We start from the raw sequence: 17301 nt of genomic DNA on the forward strand, positions 1-17301 counted from the left end.
TGTCTAATGCTTTAAATACTTTTGTGAGTGAGAAAACGGCCATTTAAAAATGTCATTTATATCTTTTAAACTAAACACTGTGCCCTTAAGTAATTTCTTTGTAAATGTAAGCACCTACTACTTGCTTTGAAATTGTTCTTAAAAAATCAGAACCTTTTCCCTAGAGAATAAGTTCATTTGTATTATTCAAAAAATTAGTATATTTGTCTGAACCAGTTAGTATTACAGTGAGTTTATTCTACATCTGCAGGAAGAGAGACCTGAAAAAGATATAGTATAGGTTGAAAGAGTAGAGATGATTTCAGAACTGATAAGATCACAGTTTATATTTCTAACTCAGAACTATTTTTACTACGGAACTTTTACCTAGCAATCTTAAAACTTAAGCCTGTTTTATCAAGTGAACTAGGCACTAGAGCTCTGAGTAGCTCCCTTGTTTTTCATCCACCTCTGCTATCCTGCCGCTCATCCCTCCATACACTGCCTCCCCCACTCAGACTTCTTCCTCTGATCTTGAAAATTGCTTTTTAGAACATTTTTCTTTGTATCTCTCATTCCTGGATTTTCTCAGTAGGTTAAAAAAGTGGGCTAATTCAAAGAATAAATTTTAAATATTAAAGGGTAACATCTGACATGGATTCGGTACCTGTGCCTCTCATTAACATATGTAATGGAGTATAGTTACCTCCAGCATAAAGAAGAGGAACCAGTTCCTTTGGGATGCTTTCAGTTTTACTAATTATTTTATTTTTGTAATCAGATATTTCCTTATATTAAAAAGAAACGTTTGTTAAAGTTGAAACGTTGAAGTGAATACACTGGATTGTTACCTTAGAAAAGCAGAAAAAGGACGAACATACTTTTCTTATATTTAATTCTTCTTTGGTCATAAAATAGTATTAAAACCTTTTTTATTTAAATTGAGTATAAGCTACTTCTGAATAATTCTGGGACTTTGATTAAAAATGATCATAGTTAGAGCATTTATAACTAGCCATTTAAAAACTTGAAGTAATTTATACATCTGGATTGTTCGTATCACCATTTGCTGGGGAAAAGGAATATGGCTGTATCCATTTTATCCTCTTTTAATGTGACTGATTTAATTGTTAAGTTTTATTATTTAAAACTTGAAGAGGACAAATGATTGAAGGATGAGTATAACTCATTGTGTTAACTATTCAGAAAAGATCCATAAATGTTTCTTTTATAATTCAGACTCAGAGTGCATTTTTTTTTTAGATTATGGCATGAGAGAGCAAATATCTTAATTTTTAATGTGAAAAAACTTTTCTTTAAAAATTAGGATCAAAATCAGTTCTTTCATACAAAATCTGTTCTTTCAAGTGTGAAATAAGATATTACTTTTAGCCTTAAAATCTACAGAACAAACATATATTATAGTTGTGTAAAATTAATATTTTCTCTTTTCTAAAGATTTTGGTGGGAACTTGAATCGTTAAATCTACAAAATGTGCTGCATTTGTAAATTTTGCAAACTAGAGTTAAAATGGAAGCTTCTTGCATTCCTCAAGTTCACATCTTTATATTGTAAATAATAAATTGTGATCTCACCTTCCTTCATTTAAGAACAATCCACAAACAGTCATTTACAATGTAAAGTAGTATTTTTATTACTGTTTTCAACAAGACTGCTTAGGGTGAGGGAAGAGGTGTGGGGGAGGGAGGGGCACATCTGACATTGGCACTGAGATACATTTAACATCAGCAAAACTTTGTTTAAAAGAGAAATTTTACATATAATTAAATACTTTTTTTTCACTTGGTGACAACATTCAGGCAACCCAAAACAAATTGGAGAGAGAGACAGAGAGACAGAGACAGAGAATGAAGAGGGGGAGAGAAGGAAAAGGGAGAAACTACTATATTTTGATTGAAAATGTACCTTGGGTTTCATTTTGTTGTGGCAAAGCCCGATTGCTTCTGTTGTGTGACCTTTTAAATTCACATTGTTTGGAAGAGAAGGATCACTTTTGTGCAAGAATGTGATTTTGTGTGTTTGGTTGGTTTGCTCTCCTTTTGTTTGCTTGTTAATTAAGGAAGTCTTCTGCCAGGTTCCCGTTTCTCTTAGGTGGCTTACATAAAAGTCTGTGTCTGGAGTTTCTGCTGTTTGTCGCCGAGTTGTGTGTTGTGTGTTTGAGAGCATTCCTGTTTATGTCGCTTTTCAAGCAGTCCCCAGCACCCTATAGTTTGTCCAGGCTTTTGGGATTGGTGAGAATTTCCCTGGCCAACCTCCAGGTCTGCTTGGCAGCGCTTTCCAGGGCCGAGTGGGGCTTGCCCTGGAAAAGGTCGAGGTTGGGCAGAAAGTAGTGAGGGCAGCGGCGGCACTGCAGGCAGGAGATGAGCTGCAGCAGGATGCCGTTGAGCCGATCTCCGAGGCACGCCTCGTCCCAGTCCGTTTCCCGCGGGTGCTTCTCGCACTCGTACAGCAGCAGCGTCTTCATGTGGTAGTTATTGAGCGGCTGGCCAGGCAGCTCCAGGTGGCGGTCCCGCAGCGTCTTCAGCACCGAGAGACACTTGTTTCGGCAGCCGCCCATCAGCAGGCGGTTCTCAGCCTCTCCGAACTGCAGCACCCAGGCGTCGCTCTCCGCAGAGCTCTGCTTGCCGGTCAGCGAGTAGCACTCCTTAGAGAGCAAGTTGAACCCTTCGGCCTTGACCTCCGCCACCCGATTGGGGCCGGGCCAGGGGATGTGGGGCATAGGCCACTGTGCAGCACTGCGAGGCCAGATACCGGTGCACTTGAACGCCGGAGTGATTTGCACCACGTAGCGCTCCCTGATGCGCAACTTGACCTCGCTGGTATCCGCGATCATCTTGACCACATCCCGGTAGCTGCACTTGTCCACCGCCTGAGCCACCAGCGTCTGGAAACGTGAGCGGATCTTGCGCGCCGAGAGGTAGCCGGACGCTGTGATGAACTCGACCCAGAGAGACATGCTCCGCTTCCGCCCATCGCTCAGTTTGAGCACTGCGCAGCCGGGCAGTGAGCCGTCGTCCACGAAGTTGAAGACGCCCATCTGGTTTAGGTAGAGCACCACCTCGAATTCTGTGGGCGAGATGACCTCCAGCCCCTCGTAGCGGGCATCGATCTCGCTCAGGGAGCTGATGAAGCGAGGCTCCTGCACCTCCACTTCCTTTAGCACGTCCGAGACCACCTTACAGACCTCTCGGATGGTCTTGGCGATGGCCGCCTTGCGCGCTTGGCAGCGCTCAGTGTAGTATTTATTGAGCTGGTAAACCAGCTTGGCCTGAGCGGCGATCATGTTGGGGCACAGGTCCGGGCTGTACACCGGCGTCTCGCAGTACGTTGAGGGATCCAAGGCTCACGTGCTGGTGGTGGCCCTGCGGCTTGCGAAAGAGGCGCTGCGCTCCCCTAAGCCCCACTTTCACTCTTGTTTCCACCTGGGCTGCCCGGCTGATGCTTCAGCCGTCTAGCTCTTTCCTTCCCCTCTTTTAAAAGCTTTTTTCTTCTCCAGAAAATAAGGAAAAAAGAAAAAAAAAAAAAGGATGATCTTTGAAAAAGAAAAGTACCTGCTGGGACTTTTTTGCTTTCTCTTGATATGTGAAATAAAGATGTGCCTGCGGGCGAGATGAAGGGGAGGGGGGTGGGGAGACAGGGTGAGAGAGAAAAATTCTGGTTACCAAGAGGTTAGGCTTAGACGTCTGCAGCGGAGATGGCCCAGGAATCTGGAAATGAGGTCTTTTAAATGCCAAAGTAAATTTAAAAATAAAAGCGAAACATTCAGTGTTTCATTCTTAAACTTCTCTCCCACCCTGGTAGCACTTCTTTATTCAGATTAGGTGAGCGCTTTTCTCCTCACCCTCCCCCAGATGGAAGGTGAAGGGTGTAATTAATGTCCAGAGAGCGGCGAAGTGCAACTCAGTCCGCAGCACACTCAGAGGTTCGCAGATGCCCCGCACTCTCAGCGTGTAGGTCTGGTCTCTTCTCAGGGGGTCCTCTTGTAGCGGTTTTCCTCTTTTCCTACTGGAGGCGTTGTTTGGACTGGGTTGGTTTGTTTGCAGTGCGTTCTTCTTGTCTTTCTCTAGGTGCAGACCGCTGGAAGTTGTTTGATACTCATTTCTGCTTCGTAATTTATAATTTTGGCCGTCACAAAATCTATTTTACTGTGACGAAGTCTTTGCTTGCGTTGCATCTGGGGTTTAGTTATAACGATTCGAGGGTTTTTCTTCTCCTCCCCCTTTAGGTTGCTTGTGCAGATTCCACTTTCTGAGTCGCCTCTCCCTCCGATGTCTCTCTTTCTCTCTCCCTCCTAATCTCTCTTCCTCTCTCTCCCCCTCCCTTCCTTTCTCTCCCTCCCTTTCTCTTTCCCTCTTTCTCTCTCTCACCCCACCCCCCAGCACCTCTCTCTCTCTCTCTCTCTCTCTCTCTCTCTCTCGTTGCTGTTTCCTGGAGTTATTTAGTTTATGAATGGTCCTGGGCCATCATGAGGGGGGTGGAGCTTCAGTTCCTACAATCGCTGTTGGAGCTGTCAGTGCTTTAGCCAATCCGAGAGAGAAGACAGGCATGCTTGGCAAACGGTAGCAGCCACCGCTGCACTTGATAAAGAAAGGGGGTAAAGAGAGAAGTAAGAAAATAGGAAGAGATAGTAGAAGTCAAATGCTCACACACATTTTGCAGCCCCCTCTTCTTTATCCTCCTCTCTTATCAATTGCAAGGAAGAAAAAGAGAGTGTATAGAGAAGGGACTTCTTGGAGATGGCTGGAATGACTCAAGGGAGAGTAGCAATGGTTCAGAAAGGTTCCCTTTTTTTTTTTTTCTATCAACATTGTGAAGAAGGTGCAAAAGCTAACAAAATTACTTTCGCTTGAAGGCAAATGGGAGGAGGAAGGGAAATCTGGGAAAGGACCTAAATTTTTCTAGATTTTTTCCTTAGGCAAAGTCTTCCTCCCTTTTCTTCCCCTCCCCTCCCATTGTTGCTAAGAGCCAGAGCAATTGCTGTACATGTGCGCCAGTTGGGGGGTGGGGGGAGTGGACATGGGGTGAGAGTTTATAATCGTAAATCTCTTCTCAGTAATTTCCATATGCTGTTGAAAAATGAGGCAGGACAAAAATGGTACAAGCACCTTGTTTGATAATTACTTCATAATTAAGATTCAGATATATTTAATGTTATTACTTTATTGTTACAAGGAGTAACTTGTTATCAGAGAGAAAATATGTTTAAGTTGTGAGAAATGGTGCAGATTTATATATGGTAAAATTTTGTTGGATATACTTTTTAAATAAGCCACTAAAATTATTTTAAACTTAATAAAAATGAAGGGAAGTAAATATGAACCTGATTTAAAGTTTTCTTAAAATGTTAATGTTGTAAATCTAATTTTGAGTATATTTTCAGGCAGTAGAGAATTTCATTTGTAAACTCATTTTATTTTCATAATTGACTCTTGCTTTTAAAAGACTTCACTGCTGCAAAAATCTATAACTATCCTGTTATTGATTACACAGATGGCTTCACTCCTCCCTTGACATTGCAGTGAAACTCATGCATGTGCTTTTAGTATATGTATTATACCTTCGAGCTGTACCATGGTAGCCTTTAGGTACTTTTGGTTGAAAGAGCTGTAACAGTGTTTCTGATTTGCTTAGAATTTATGTTTGAACCTCAGGTGTGTGGATTCTGAGTCTTTTTAAGACAAATCAAGTAGATGGGAATGTTTTTAGTTAGAGTTTGGACGTTATGTACTCCGATAATGCTGTAACAAAGAAAATCTATAAGCCGGTTGTGCGAAGACTTCATTTTGCAAAACCTGGTATGCGGCTTTTGCAAAACCCCGTGGGAAGGCTTGACTTGCTGTCTTAAGGCTGAACCAGATGAACCTGAATTGAGTTGCATAGGGAAAGTTTGTTTCATCAGGTACTTGATGGCAGACGCTTGGACCTCCTTGGTTCGTTCTTACACATCTGGTGCGGACTACTGGTATCTTGTCACCCCTTCACTCTCGTAGCGACATGTCTCTTCCTAAAGAACTTTGTCCTTTTTTCCTTCTTTTAATCAAGTCGGCATTGTTACCAGGGATGTCTTCAGTGGCCAGGAGTTGAGACGAACAGTCGCGTCCGCGGCACTCCGGGACGCAGAGCTTTAGTGACTTCTCGGGAGTCTCAGCGGCGCCGGCGGCCGCGGGCTCCGGCGGGCTCCGGCGTGCGTGCGGCTGGCGTCGGACCCCGGGCGGCAGGAGGATATACGCGAGCCGGCGCCTTCAGGGTCCGCGCGTGTGGGACGCCCAGGCTTTGCCGGCACCCCGGCGATTGGCCACGAGGCCACAGCGGCGCTCTGGGAACTGTTACTGGCAGGAGGGGCACTTTGCGGCGGGCAGTGGTGTGGACGCCAGAAGAGGATCCCGCGCGGCTTCTCCCGAGGGCAGTTACTGGGCGGAGACTGGTGGCGGGGTGAGAGGGTGAGGAGCTTCCTTCCCCCCGCCCCGACCCTCGCCCCTCGCCCCCGGTTGGAGCCGCTGAGGCCTCGCGCGTGGACCGGCCGGGCCCGCGATGCCCCAGGGAGTGTTTGCAGAAGGCCCCGGGGTGACGGCGTCATCCCTCCTCCGCGCTCCCGCGCCCGCGGGCAGGCGCCCAGCGCCCTCTGTCCGCACGCCCTTCTCGCGTGGGGCGGCCCCGGCCGCGCGGGTCTTGGCGCCACCACTCGCCCGGCACCCCACTCCTCCTCTCCTCCCTGCTCTGTCGGCACGACCAAGCTTCGCCCCACTCTTGTCCCCTCGCTTCTCCACTTCTACGTACTGAGGCCGAGGGAATGATAAAATGTTACAAATGTTTTGATTTAAAAACAATTCATTACCAATTCACCCTGTCCAAGGTAGATGCTCTAGTAAATAATAAATCAGTTAAACAAAGGCGACTTTAATTTATTGCCGTGGTACTAATTAGAAACATCATTTGAGCAATAAACTTAAACACTTCCAGCAAATAATGCTCCCTCTTGCTGGTTCCCTTCCTTCCCCTCCCCCACCCCAACTCACTCTGGCTGCCTCTGCTCTAAGAGCTGCTTCAGCTGTGTGTTTGCGGATCCGCTCTTCCTCTGGTTGAATAATTGAAGGGGGAAACGGTATCCGAGGAGGCTGTAATTGAAGAGCCCCTGTCACCTCTGCTTTTATGTATGTTAGTATAGAAGTCCATCAGCAGCTCCTTGATGGTGTATTAAAACGGAGTGGCAGCCCCTTCTGCAGGAGATACCGTATTCTATTAAAGGAGACCAAGTGAGAGAAAGAAACTCTAGAGGCTAAAAGCCATTTCAAGTCTTCAGACCGATTGATCTGTATTCTCTTGTTATAATCCGTCTCATCATACTTGAGTTAATGAGGCAAAAGAGGGGGAGCGAAATCTGATGGTCCTTGACAAATTCATTAGGGAGGCTGCAGGACATTTTATTTGACTGTTAAACATCTTGTTTGTTTGGTTTAGGCAGTGCCAACATCAGCATGCTTCTGCCCAGACTTATCATGTTGGTCTGACTACAGACATTACTAAAAAGAGAAAGAGGACATTCAGGGTGTGATTTGAATATTTTGTTTTGGATTTCATGAAGCCCATAACCTTCAGACTTCTCTAGGATTTACCTTCACCATCCTTACACTTAGGAACATTTATGAAAATTTAGATGATGATAGTGAGGTGGGCATGTTTTTAGTTACTATAAACTTTGTATGTTTAAACTTTAGTCGGAAAAGTTCCCATTTCCTTAAAAAATTGAGTCAAGTTACAGAAATTACTGTGCTAGTTTTTGAAAAATATGAATGTTTAAGCTCCAGAAGAGTAGCCAGATCATTTACTTGATCGTGGTTAAATAAACTTTTAATTATTAATTGAATTCCCTTTTTCAGTGAAATACTTATGGGTACAGAAACTTGGAAATCAAAATGTTAACTATTTATACAAATATGTTTTTGAAAGAAAATGTGTGTATTTTAATTTGAATGCCTTTTTATATTTAAAATTAGAAGCAGAACCAGGTACTTTATGAATGGCGCTAAAATAATGTGATGAGTTGACAGGATACTTAAAAAACTGAAAATATTTCTAATTGAAGAATAATGGGCAACTAAGTTAGAATGCTAATCTTGTAATATTTTATTCTAGGATAATAACACAGTACTTGATTTTTTCAGTTTCTCCATTTATGATACTTTCTTGCATAGAGAATTCAGTCATATTTTCTTTCAGCAATTGACTTAAACATCCTCAGCTTAAGTGCTTTGAGAAAGAACCCTGTCTTCCATTTACAGGCAAACAGTATGAGAGAAAAAAGAAAACTAATGCTCTTTGCCTGTCATTTTTATACATTCTTGCACTGCTGATGAAGCTTGAACTGCTGCAGGGAATGTATGGATTTGAAAAGAAATGATTCAGTAGTTCATGTTGTGTTTCTCAGAAGCAAAACCAAACTAATGGCTGCAGTCAGTGCTTCTGTACATCTGACAGTTATAATCCTGTTTACATTTCCAGAGAATACAAAATGCTTAAACTGTTTTATTTTTTGCTGATCTTTACTTAGAAATGTGCTTACTGAGTTAAACTTCAGTGCAGTTTTTACTTTATCATATCACTGGGACTTAAAAGATCCATTAATTATCTCTAGAAATGGCATACAGTATTTCAATAATCTTTCCTAAAGAGTATACAGATTTTAGATTATATGATTTTGTTTTCCAGGAAAACATTTTAGAATTATTAAGAAAATAATCAGGTTATTGACTTAAAAAAATCAACTCTCTGAAGGATTTATACTTTTTGGAAAACAAAAGACCACGTGTTTACCTGTATATATTCTTATCCTCTAAAATCTAACTTTAAAATATCTGTACAGTTGCTAAATGTTTGGTTCTTATATGCTTAATCATTCAATATATTTATAAAAATATTTTTTAAGAAAAAAATTCTTTTTTAGGGGGTCAAGATGTAAAAGGGGCAATAAATAATGATTAAATTCTCTGAATTTAAAAACGATTCCAGCAAAAACAAGAAGAAAAATAAATAACCCAAACACAATTTGTTAGTGTATTAGTTGATGAAATTTTATTGAAGTAATTATATTAAACTATCTGTAAGAAGCTTTAACAGCACCAACTGTCAGGATTATACTATGCACATTGTATTAAAAGTCAGAGTAAAGCTGCATTCTCTTCCATTCTCTGTCAAATGATCTAATTTTCCAAATCTCCTAAGTATCATAGAAATTGTTTATAAGCTATTGATAATTATTATTCTGGAATCAATCAGGAGAACAGTCAGTAATAGAATGTTTTCTTTGAGCAGTTCACCATAGTGCCTGTTAATTTTAAATGGTCAATCATGCTGCTAAAACAAGTTGTTTTTTTAATTTCTTTCACAAAATAGCTTTAAAAAAAACCTGAAAAAACCCCAAACCTTGTAATCACTTTGATTGGTAACCCAAGGGTATTGTCATTTGAACAGTTTGAACTTAATGTTCTGTAAGGTCAAAGCAATGGCATTAACTTTGCATTACTAAGCCTCAAACTGTACTGAAAAGTAAATGCTTTTATGTACTTTTGAATATTGTTTTGTGGGATTAAGTTTGTTTGGGTTACCTTGGATAATGTATTTGATTAGTGATATTTACACCTATTAAACTTTTACAAGTCTAATTCTTGTATAATTTAGTGGGATGAGAATATTGAAAGTACAATAGATGTTTGTTTTTTCCCCAAGTTTAGTACTCAGCTGTGTATATGAGTACATTATTAAGCTATACATAATATCATCAAAATGGACAGTGATAGAGCAAAGAACTTGTACTCAGGAGAATGGAAGTGAGCAGCTTTTAGCCTGACTGAAATGTAAATACTCTTGTATTACTGAGCTAGGATATACAGTGTTAAGACAATCTGAGTTAATTTGGCAAGTATTTTTCATTGAATTTACTATATTTTCATTTATGTCTTTTGACTTTACCAAGAAACATTTAGCTTTTTCTCATTTTAGAGAAACACAGTTTTGAGTTGTAGCAGTCACATTCCTTTATTTCTGTAAGACAGTTGAATAGTTCTGAAAAGTTAAATAAGATTCTACCTTTCTGTCTTCTTTCCTTCCTTTTTAACAATTTTAACTTATTAATATACTGTGAGGTATATATTATATTTTTTCTGTTTAATAACTTTGGCTTTCATGACTCACTATAATTTTCAACAAATGAAAGGGTGCTTTTAGTAGAAGCCAGTTCTTAACTATTTACGGTATGATTGTGTAATTAGTGGATTATTATTTGTGTCTCCTCCACCTTTGAGAAACAAATTTTACTGGTCTTTAATATCACTTGCACAAAATAGACAGAAAATCAGGATTATTGATATTAAACTTGATGCTAAATAAATCAAGGCTCTTGATTTCAATTTCATTCATTTCCATTCGGAACATTGAATTTTGTGCTTTAAAGAAGATGTGATATCCTTAGTTTAATAAGATAATACTACTGATTCACATTAGGATATGTTTCTTGGGATTTCAGAGTCATTCCCACTCCCATTTCCACTTTCCTTTGCCATCAGTGCCAGACATTTACAAAACAGATGATTGAGATTAGGGGTGTAGATTATGCCTGTACTGAGCTGTACTTAGTTCAAAATATAAGACTTGGTGTTACGTTCTATATTTCTTTCAGGCCATACGAGACATTTTGTGGGCCTATGTTTAAAATTATCAGTTAAGCATATCGTAGGTAAGTTTTTGTTACACTTCAGGAAAACTAGCCCTTTTAAACATCTTAGTTTCTCTTGAAATATACAGGTTCTGCAGCACTCCATCTATAATATTATTAGTAGTAGTAATTTTGCGTCAATCTTCTGCTAAGATTACAGGAAATTTTTAATAAGCTTGTGGTATTTTTAATGAAAATGTTAAAAAAAATCTAGCCTGTTCCTTCCTTTAAACATTGTGAATTAGCGTAAAAGTGATGTGCTGAGAGGTTTCTCTGATTCCTGGTAGTGGTTGAATAACAACAACAAAAATTCTTCATTGGCTCTAATCTACGTATAGAAGACATCTGTGTAGTATAAATGAAATAATATTTGATGATCTAAGGAATGGAAACTTTTCCTTTAACCATGTGAAATAAAGCTAGGATATAAAACAGCTGTCTTGGCCTATGTATATCAAGGTTCTGCCAGTCTGTTTCTTTTCTGAGTTTTCCCTTTCTCTCTTCCCTTGTTATCTTTGAATCCTAAAGAGTCACTCTCTTATTTTCTGACTGGTTTTGTCTGTAGACGAAACCTGGGTTAGTAGGTTTAAATCAGCCAAGATAGAGTGAAAAATCTTTGATCTATGGCTATGACTGTTTCCAAATGATTTGCTTGCTGGGACCAGACACTATCCATGCCCTTTCACTTTGCTATCAGATAGGTGCACACAAAGGACCTGAAAGGCTACCAGATGCACAGTTAATCATCATATTAGATAAGTAAAGGGTTCCAACCATACTTAATTAGATCTTCTATTTCTAATAGTTATTTGTTCTATAGTACCTTGTTGGTTAAATGCTCTACAAATCTAATCTTTTCTTCAAATTAGTTAAAACTTTCTATAAATTGTAGCATCAATTTAAAACAAATGATACAAAGCTATGTATTTTTTTTAATATAAGTTCCTTGCTGTCACATAGCTTACCTGCATAGATAAGATAAAGAAAGGGAGACAGTATGATAGTATTAAAGAGCATTAGTCTAGGGGATAAAAAGCCCTGAATTTTTATCCTAGCTTGGCTACAAACCCTGTGAGTGACCTTGATCAAGTCACTATCTCCACTCACTATTTTCTCAATTGTTAAATGGGGGGATAGATGAAGAGTGTTTTCTACCTCTTCTAGATAGACAAAAATCTGTAATTTCCTACACTAACATGATTAAAGTTCTTTTTTATATCTTTATTCATTGATTTTAAATCAGAAATCTTTCTGCACACATTTAGAATTTCAGTGCTGTTCTAATATATGCATATGAAAGTTTTCAACGTGAAAAAAATCACAGAAAGAATAAGCTTACAGATCGTTATATTCCATATTTTAGACTTAAGGGAAAAAATGCAAATTATAGATTGGAGACAGTTGTGAGGGACAACCCATTAGCAAGTTGGAATAGATTCTAAGAGTATACTAATTATTCTTTGATAGGAGTTGGATCATAAAAATATGAAAATGAAACAGGCTGTGTATTCTTGTATATTCAGCAGAACCGTATGTGTTTAAAGGTATACGCAAGGTTGGCAGGTGTGTTTTTTTTTTTTTTTCTCAAACTGTTGAATTGTCTTTCAATGTTTCTGATATTTTCACTAAGATTAGCTATTCTGTAAATATTAGTTCGTGGAGCCAAATAAAGTTCAAGTTCATAATTAACTTAAAAAATTTTTTTTAAAAATGGAAAGGTCAGTCTTCTCTTTAGAGAAATGACACTGCTTTAAGCAACTATAACATTACCGTATTCGTGTTGTGTTAAAAGATAGACCCAAGCAGGGAAATGGTTTTCAAAACATGAGTCACTAAAGTAAGTTTTATACTACTTTCTCATGCTTTTCACTTGTTTTCATCAGAAGACCTGACAAGCATAAAAGTGTTAACATCTTTTATTTTACAGATGTTCTTAGTTTTCCCTCAAACTGTAAAAGATGCTGTATCAGAGTAGCATGGTAGGAAGTAATTTCAACACCTCCTTTCACTTATGCGATAACTTATTATTTGTCTGAGCTTGTGGATATTTTCGGAGGGAGGGAAGTGAGACAGCAGAAGACAACATATTGAGATCTAATTGTTCTCATTTTGAGATATAGATCAATCAGTCTGTCTGCTGTATTATAAATTCTCTCTAAAATACCTTTTCAGTGGGCATAGTTGAGTTATTTTACTTCTATATTGTGTTCTTTGGAAGTCTGTCGTCAATGCAGTGGGCGTGCCAGGTGACCACCGAGAGAGTTGTTGATGGACACTTGGTGGGTTTGCAGAGTGCAAACCTAAAAGACTAAGAGATGTGAAAGGCATTGCTATTTGTGAATTTATGTTTTATCTCACTTCCCTTGAAAATTTATGAGTAGCGTGGCTTAAGGGTGCTGGAGTTGTGTGTTCCAGGGCTTGCCCCTACTGATAACACCCTTGTTGGCGTGAAAGTGCAATGCAAATTATGACAGTTACAACCTTCTGTTTTGTTTAACTTGTCAGTAGATTTCCTGGCTCAGTGCTGAGGGCAATGGTGTGTTCAGCTAGTCCATATTCACCTAAACTTAAAAGGTCAGGTTTCTACAGGCAAGCCTAGTCAAAGCCTAATTGATGAGGAGGGCAAAGAGACAGAATTTACTGTTCTGTTGGCTAGTTTCATATCGTTAGGTTGTCCTGAAAGCATCAGGCAGTCACAGCCCCTTTCATGTAAGTGCTGACCCTAGACAGGAGCTGACAATCAAAGGAGGCAGCCACAGGAACCAGTGCAAGTAGGCTATTGATTTTTCAGTTAGGTCTAAGTAGTTTGTAGTATGGGTAATGGGTGACAGAGGCAGGTATGTCATTATCAATGAGCTCCAGAACAGTAGCGACAACCCTCTCTCATATTTCCTTCAGCACTGACAGTATGCATCCAGGGCTGGTCAATAAATCGCCCAGCCCTTAACTGACAAGTGACTTGGAGGTTTAGGTTGAGGGGTGGAAGTTATAGAGCTAAACTTCTCTACTTGAACACATACTGGATCTAGCAATAGAGTCAGTAACTATATTGTAAGTTTTTGAAGTTTTCATTTGGAAAAGTCAGTGCAACTATGAAAATCAGAGTTTACTTTTAAGCTTTTGAGAATTTAAGAAGCGTGTTTACTTAGTTAAGAAATAAAGAAATGGGCTAATCATTTGTAAAGATACTCTGCAAGCATAATTAAGCTAGGTTATTACTGTATGGTTTCGCTTTTAATTTAGACTAGATCTTTATTTAATCACGATATCTCTGAACTTATAAAAGTTTAGCAGTTAGAAATTCTCTTAAAATCCTTTATAATTCCTAATCTCTTCTTAAATGTTTTAACTGCAGACTAATTTTAAGTAGAAAAAAACTTGAACCATTTGTAAATGTTAGGTATTAGCCATTAACCAGTTACTATTTGACCTTCAAATTCGTTTTATATTACTTTTCAAAATAAAATAGTCAGGAATTGAACATTTAATGATTAAAGTTTGGTGAATTATGGTTGCTTCTGAATTTTGAAAAGCAATGAGGCTGACTTGTTTTAAAAGCCTTTCATATGGTTATTTACATTTAAAGGTAGATGTAGTTCGTATTCACATAAACACAAAAGTGTAACAGGTTTTGATTAAAAGTAACATGTTCTAAAAGGGATATAAAATAATTGAGAAATATTTTAAATTTAAACCAATCTCTATTTTGTTACAAAATATAAGTAATATAAAGAGAAGATAGTATTTATAACTAGAAGTGGGAGTTTGGGTTGTACCAGGATCCTTGCAAACTATCACATGCTTACATTTTTTGAAAACTTTAAACAAATTGAAATAAAACAGAAAAGTAAATGTTTTTTAAAACTTCCTTAAATAACTTATCGCTATGATATCTTGTTTAACACTGTGATATTGTACAGAACCAGAGTTTAAGTCTGTAGTATCATCTAGCCGTGGGGTAGCCTGCCTGACCACATGAATCATTTTCATTTGTCCAATACAACTGAAAATACCACACACACACCCTTTTTTCTTTAACAACAGCAGGTTAATGCATACAGAGGGTATGGATGCTTAAATATTTTCTTAAGTTTGCAGTGACATGTCTGTGTGAATACCCATCTTCCTTCTTAAGAAATGAGAGAATGCACGTTTGAAATGTAGTGAAAGATGGCTACTATGGAAATGTGATAGTCTTAGTTTTAAAGACGCTTTGGGATTATGTAATTAATATTTAGAGAAATTTTATTCAAATCTTTTGCTTTAGTCACCTTTTGAGGCTTATAGATTCTTAAAGCAAGATTCCTTTTAGAGTCAGTGTTTTCCCCCTGTTTATTAATCATTCACTTAATCTGTGTTTTTCTGTTGGATTAGATAAAATATTTAGCTGGGAATCTTGTAATCTTTATATTGTTAGCTATATTATAGGTGCAGCTTCTTCTGCTGTATTTGAAGTCTTTCCTGAATACAGTGTTTTTTTCAGGAATAAAAAAAGAAAAGCTGAAGAAAGGGGGACAAATTAAATTTTCATGAAAGAAAATCCTAATCAGTAGTGACAGTGTAAGAGAAAGATGATTGCCACTTGGTCATTGTGGAGAGGCACTTAGATTTGGTGTCAGTGCTTCTGTTAATGATGACTAATGTCTTTCTCGGAGCAAGTGCATGCTCCAACATACTGCTACAGCCAGAGAGAGGGCTCCGCAATAGACACCACTCAGCAAAAGCATTAGGTGTCCTAAAACAAAGGCTTTTTAATGCAATCAGTTTGACAGTCTCTATTATTAGAAAAATGCAAACATAATTCTAAGGCATTTATCAACACACTTTAAGCTGTTTTATGTCCAGTACTAAGAGATATTATTTTAAAATTAAAATTGAACAATATTAATAAGATGTGCTCCCTCCTTTGTTACTTACAGGAATGGGGGCATATATTGCCGTTGCATAAAATCACTTGTGTTTAAGAAAAGTTTTAAGAAGAGACAAACATGCAGCAGATTTTTTTTTCATACTGCATTGCTGTATCCTGAATAAATGCTTTATAGTTACAAAAAGAGAATGAATGACTCAAAAGATCTTTTTAGATCTTTTAATCTTAAATATACTGCTTACAAAAAGATGACATGTGTTATTTCTTCAGTTTTCCCCCAAAGTGTAAGACCTTTCAGAAGGGCATTTGCAATGCTTGTCATATTTTTTCATATACATCTTATTGGCCTGATGTGTCTTGAGAACCATGAGAACACAGATGTCATTGCATTCAGACAACACTAATTACTCTGGGATTTTTGCAGCCTCAGTGCCTGCATGTAACTGTCGACTATGATTGTTCATGCAGCCTACAGTGGGGACGTTTTGCACATGAAAATAGTGAGACACAAAAATTGTAAGACAGGTCTTTTAGTCCCCTATTGTTCTCCAGTAGAACTTGGAAGAAAAAAATTCCTGACACATCAATTTCATTCAGTATTTTGCATTTGAACCATGTTTTACCAACATCTTCCTTTCTAAAGTAAGAGTGTTATGCTTTAGTGTTCAGTGAAATCTGTTATCCATCTGTTCTTTAACCTTCTTGTACAGTCTTCTACATTATTTTGTTTTCAAGCTTCATGGGAAATTTCTTTATGCAGCTTATAGTTTGAGAGGAGCACTAATTGTGATATGAGTCTTTCCAAAGTGACAGTGCAAAACAATAAATATGTATGATGTGTTCTTCTGGTGTGCAATTTAATGTTTAATGAGAAGCTGCAGCAAATATGGTTAGTCTCAATGTCGGTAAGTCCAATCATCTTATGCTTTTAACACAGGTCAGTTCTTTTCTTTGTTTAATTTTCTCTGTAACGTTCTGGATTTCAGTTGATGATTCATGGTGTTTAGGTGGTTTCAAAGTATCAGAGGTCAAATGGTGGTCACATCTGGGCCCTCACTACTAAATGTGAAGACCAAATATATGTTTTGATAAAAAAGCATAATCTGTGATTGAAAATAAAAAACTCCAGTAGTGTAACTTCATATGCTGATGAAGCAGAAATTGAAGCAGCTTGATCAAAGATGTATGATGAGATAAAACTGCAGTCTCTGCTGTACAGTTATAGTAATTATGACTAATGAACCATCCAGTCTGGATGAAATGGCATGCCCACAGGGACTGTGTCCAATCAGTTGTGACTTATGCAAACTGAACAAACCATTGTGATGGGGTTCCATATTCTATATCTTAAGAAGTATACTCTTCATTATTAGTATAACTTTTGTTAGGGTAATGTAGAGTGATTGGAAGTTATCTAAATTTTGTTAAATATAGATTATAATTCTTTTTCTCTTTCATATACTTATTTAAAATTAAACACATTTATTTTGTGTTTGTGACCTCTGGTTTACCTCTCCTTTCCTAAACACACTTAAGTCACTAACACAATTCTGTGACTTCCTACTTGTTCTTCTATTGTGCTACTCTTGAACACCCCCTCTGTTTTAGAGCTCTTGTTTACTTTTGTCAGGAATTATTGTTCACTAACTGGATATTGGAGAGATACTTTTACGATAATAGTAAGACGCATGAGGCAGTTACTGTGTGTAAGCACTTTTCTAA

At 38.2% G+C, this 17301-nt stretch overlaps 2 protein-coding genes across 5 annotated transcripts in view; one reads left to right on the forward strand and one right to left on the reverse strand.

The window, feature by feature from the left end:
* The window catches only part of LRBA (LPS responsive beige-like anchor protein), a 748688-nt gene that overhangs the window by 445139 nt on the left and 286248 nt on the right, over positions 1-17301 (forward strand). The window lies entirely within an intron of this gene.
* On the reverse strand, positions 1295-3483 carry MAB21L2 (mab-21 like 2). Its single transcript, XM_022599731.3, has one exon. It carries the CDS (start codon positions 3282-3284, stop codon positions 2205-2207), a length of 1080 nt encoding a protein of 359 aa, XP_022455439.1. The 5' UTR covers positions 3285-3483; the 3' UTR covers positions 1295-2204.

This window comes from Delphinapterus leucas, chromosome 5, assembly GCF_059928025.1.
Source record: "Delphinapterus leucas isolate spDelLeu-1000000601 "Yukka" chromosome 5, BTC_Dleu_Yukka2, whole genome shotgun sequence".
NCBI classification, from domain to species: domain Eukaryota; kingdom Metazoa; phylum Chordata; class Mammalia; order Artiodactyla; family Monodontidae; genus Delphinapterus; species Delphinapterus leucas.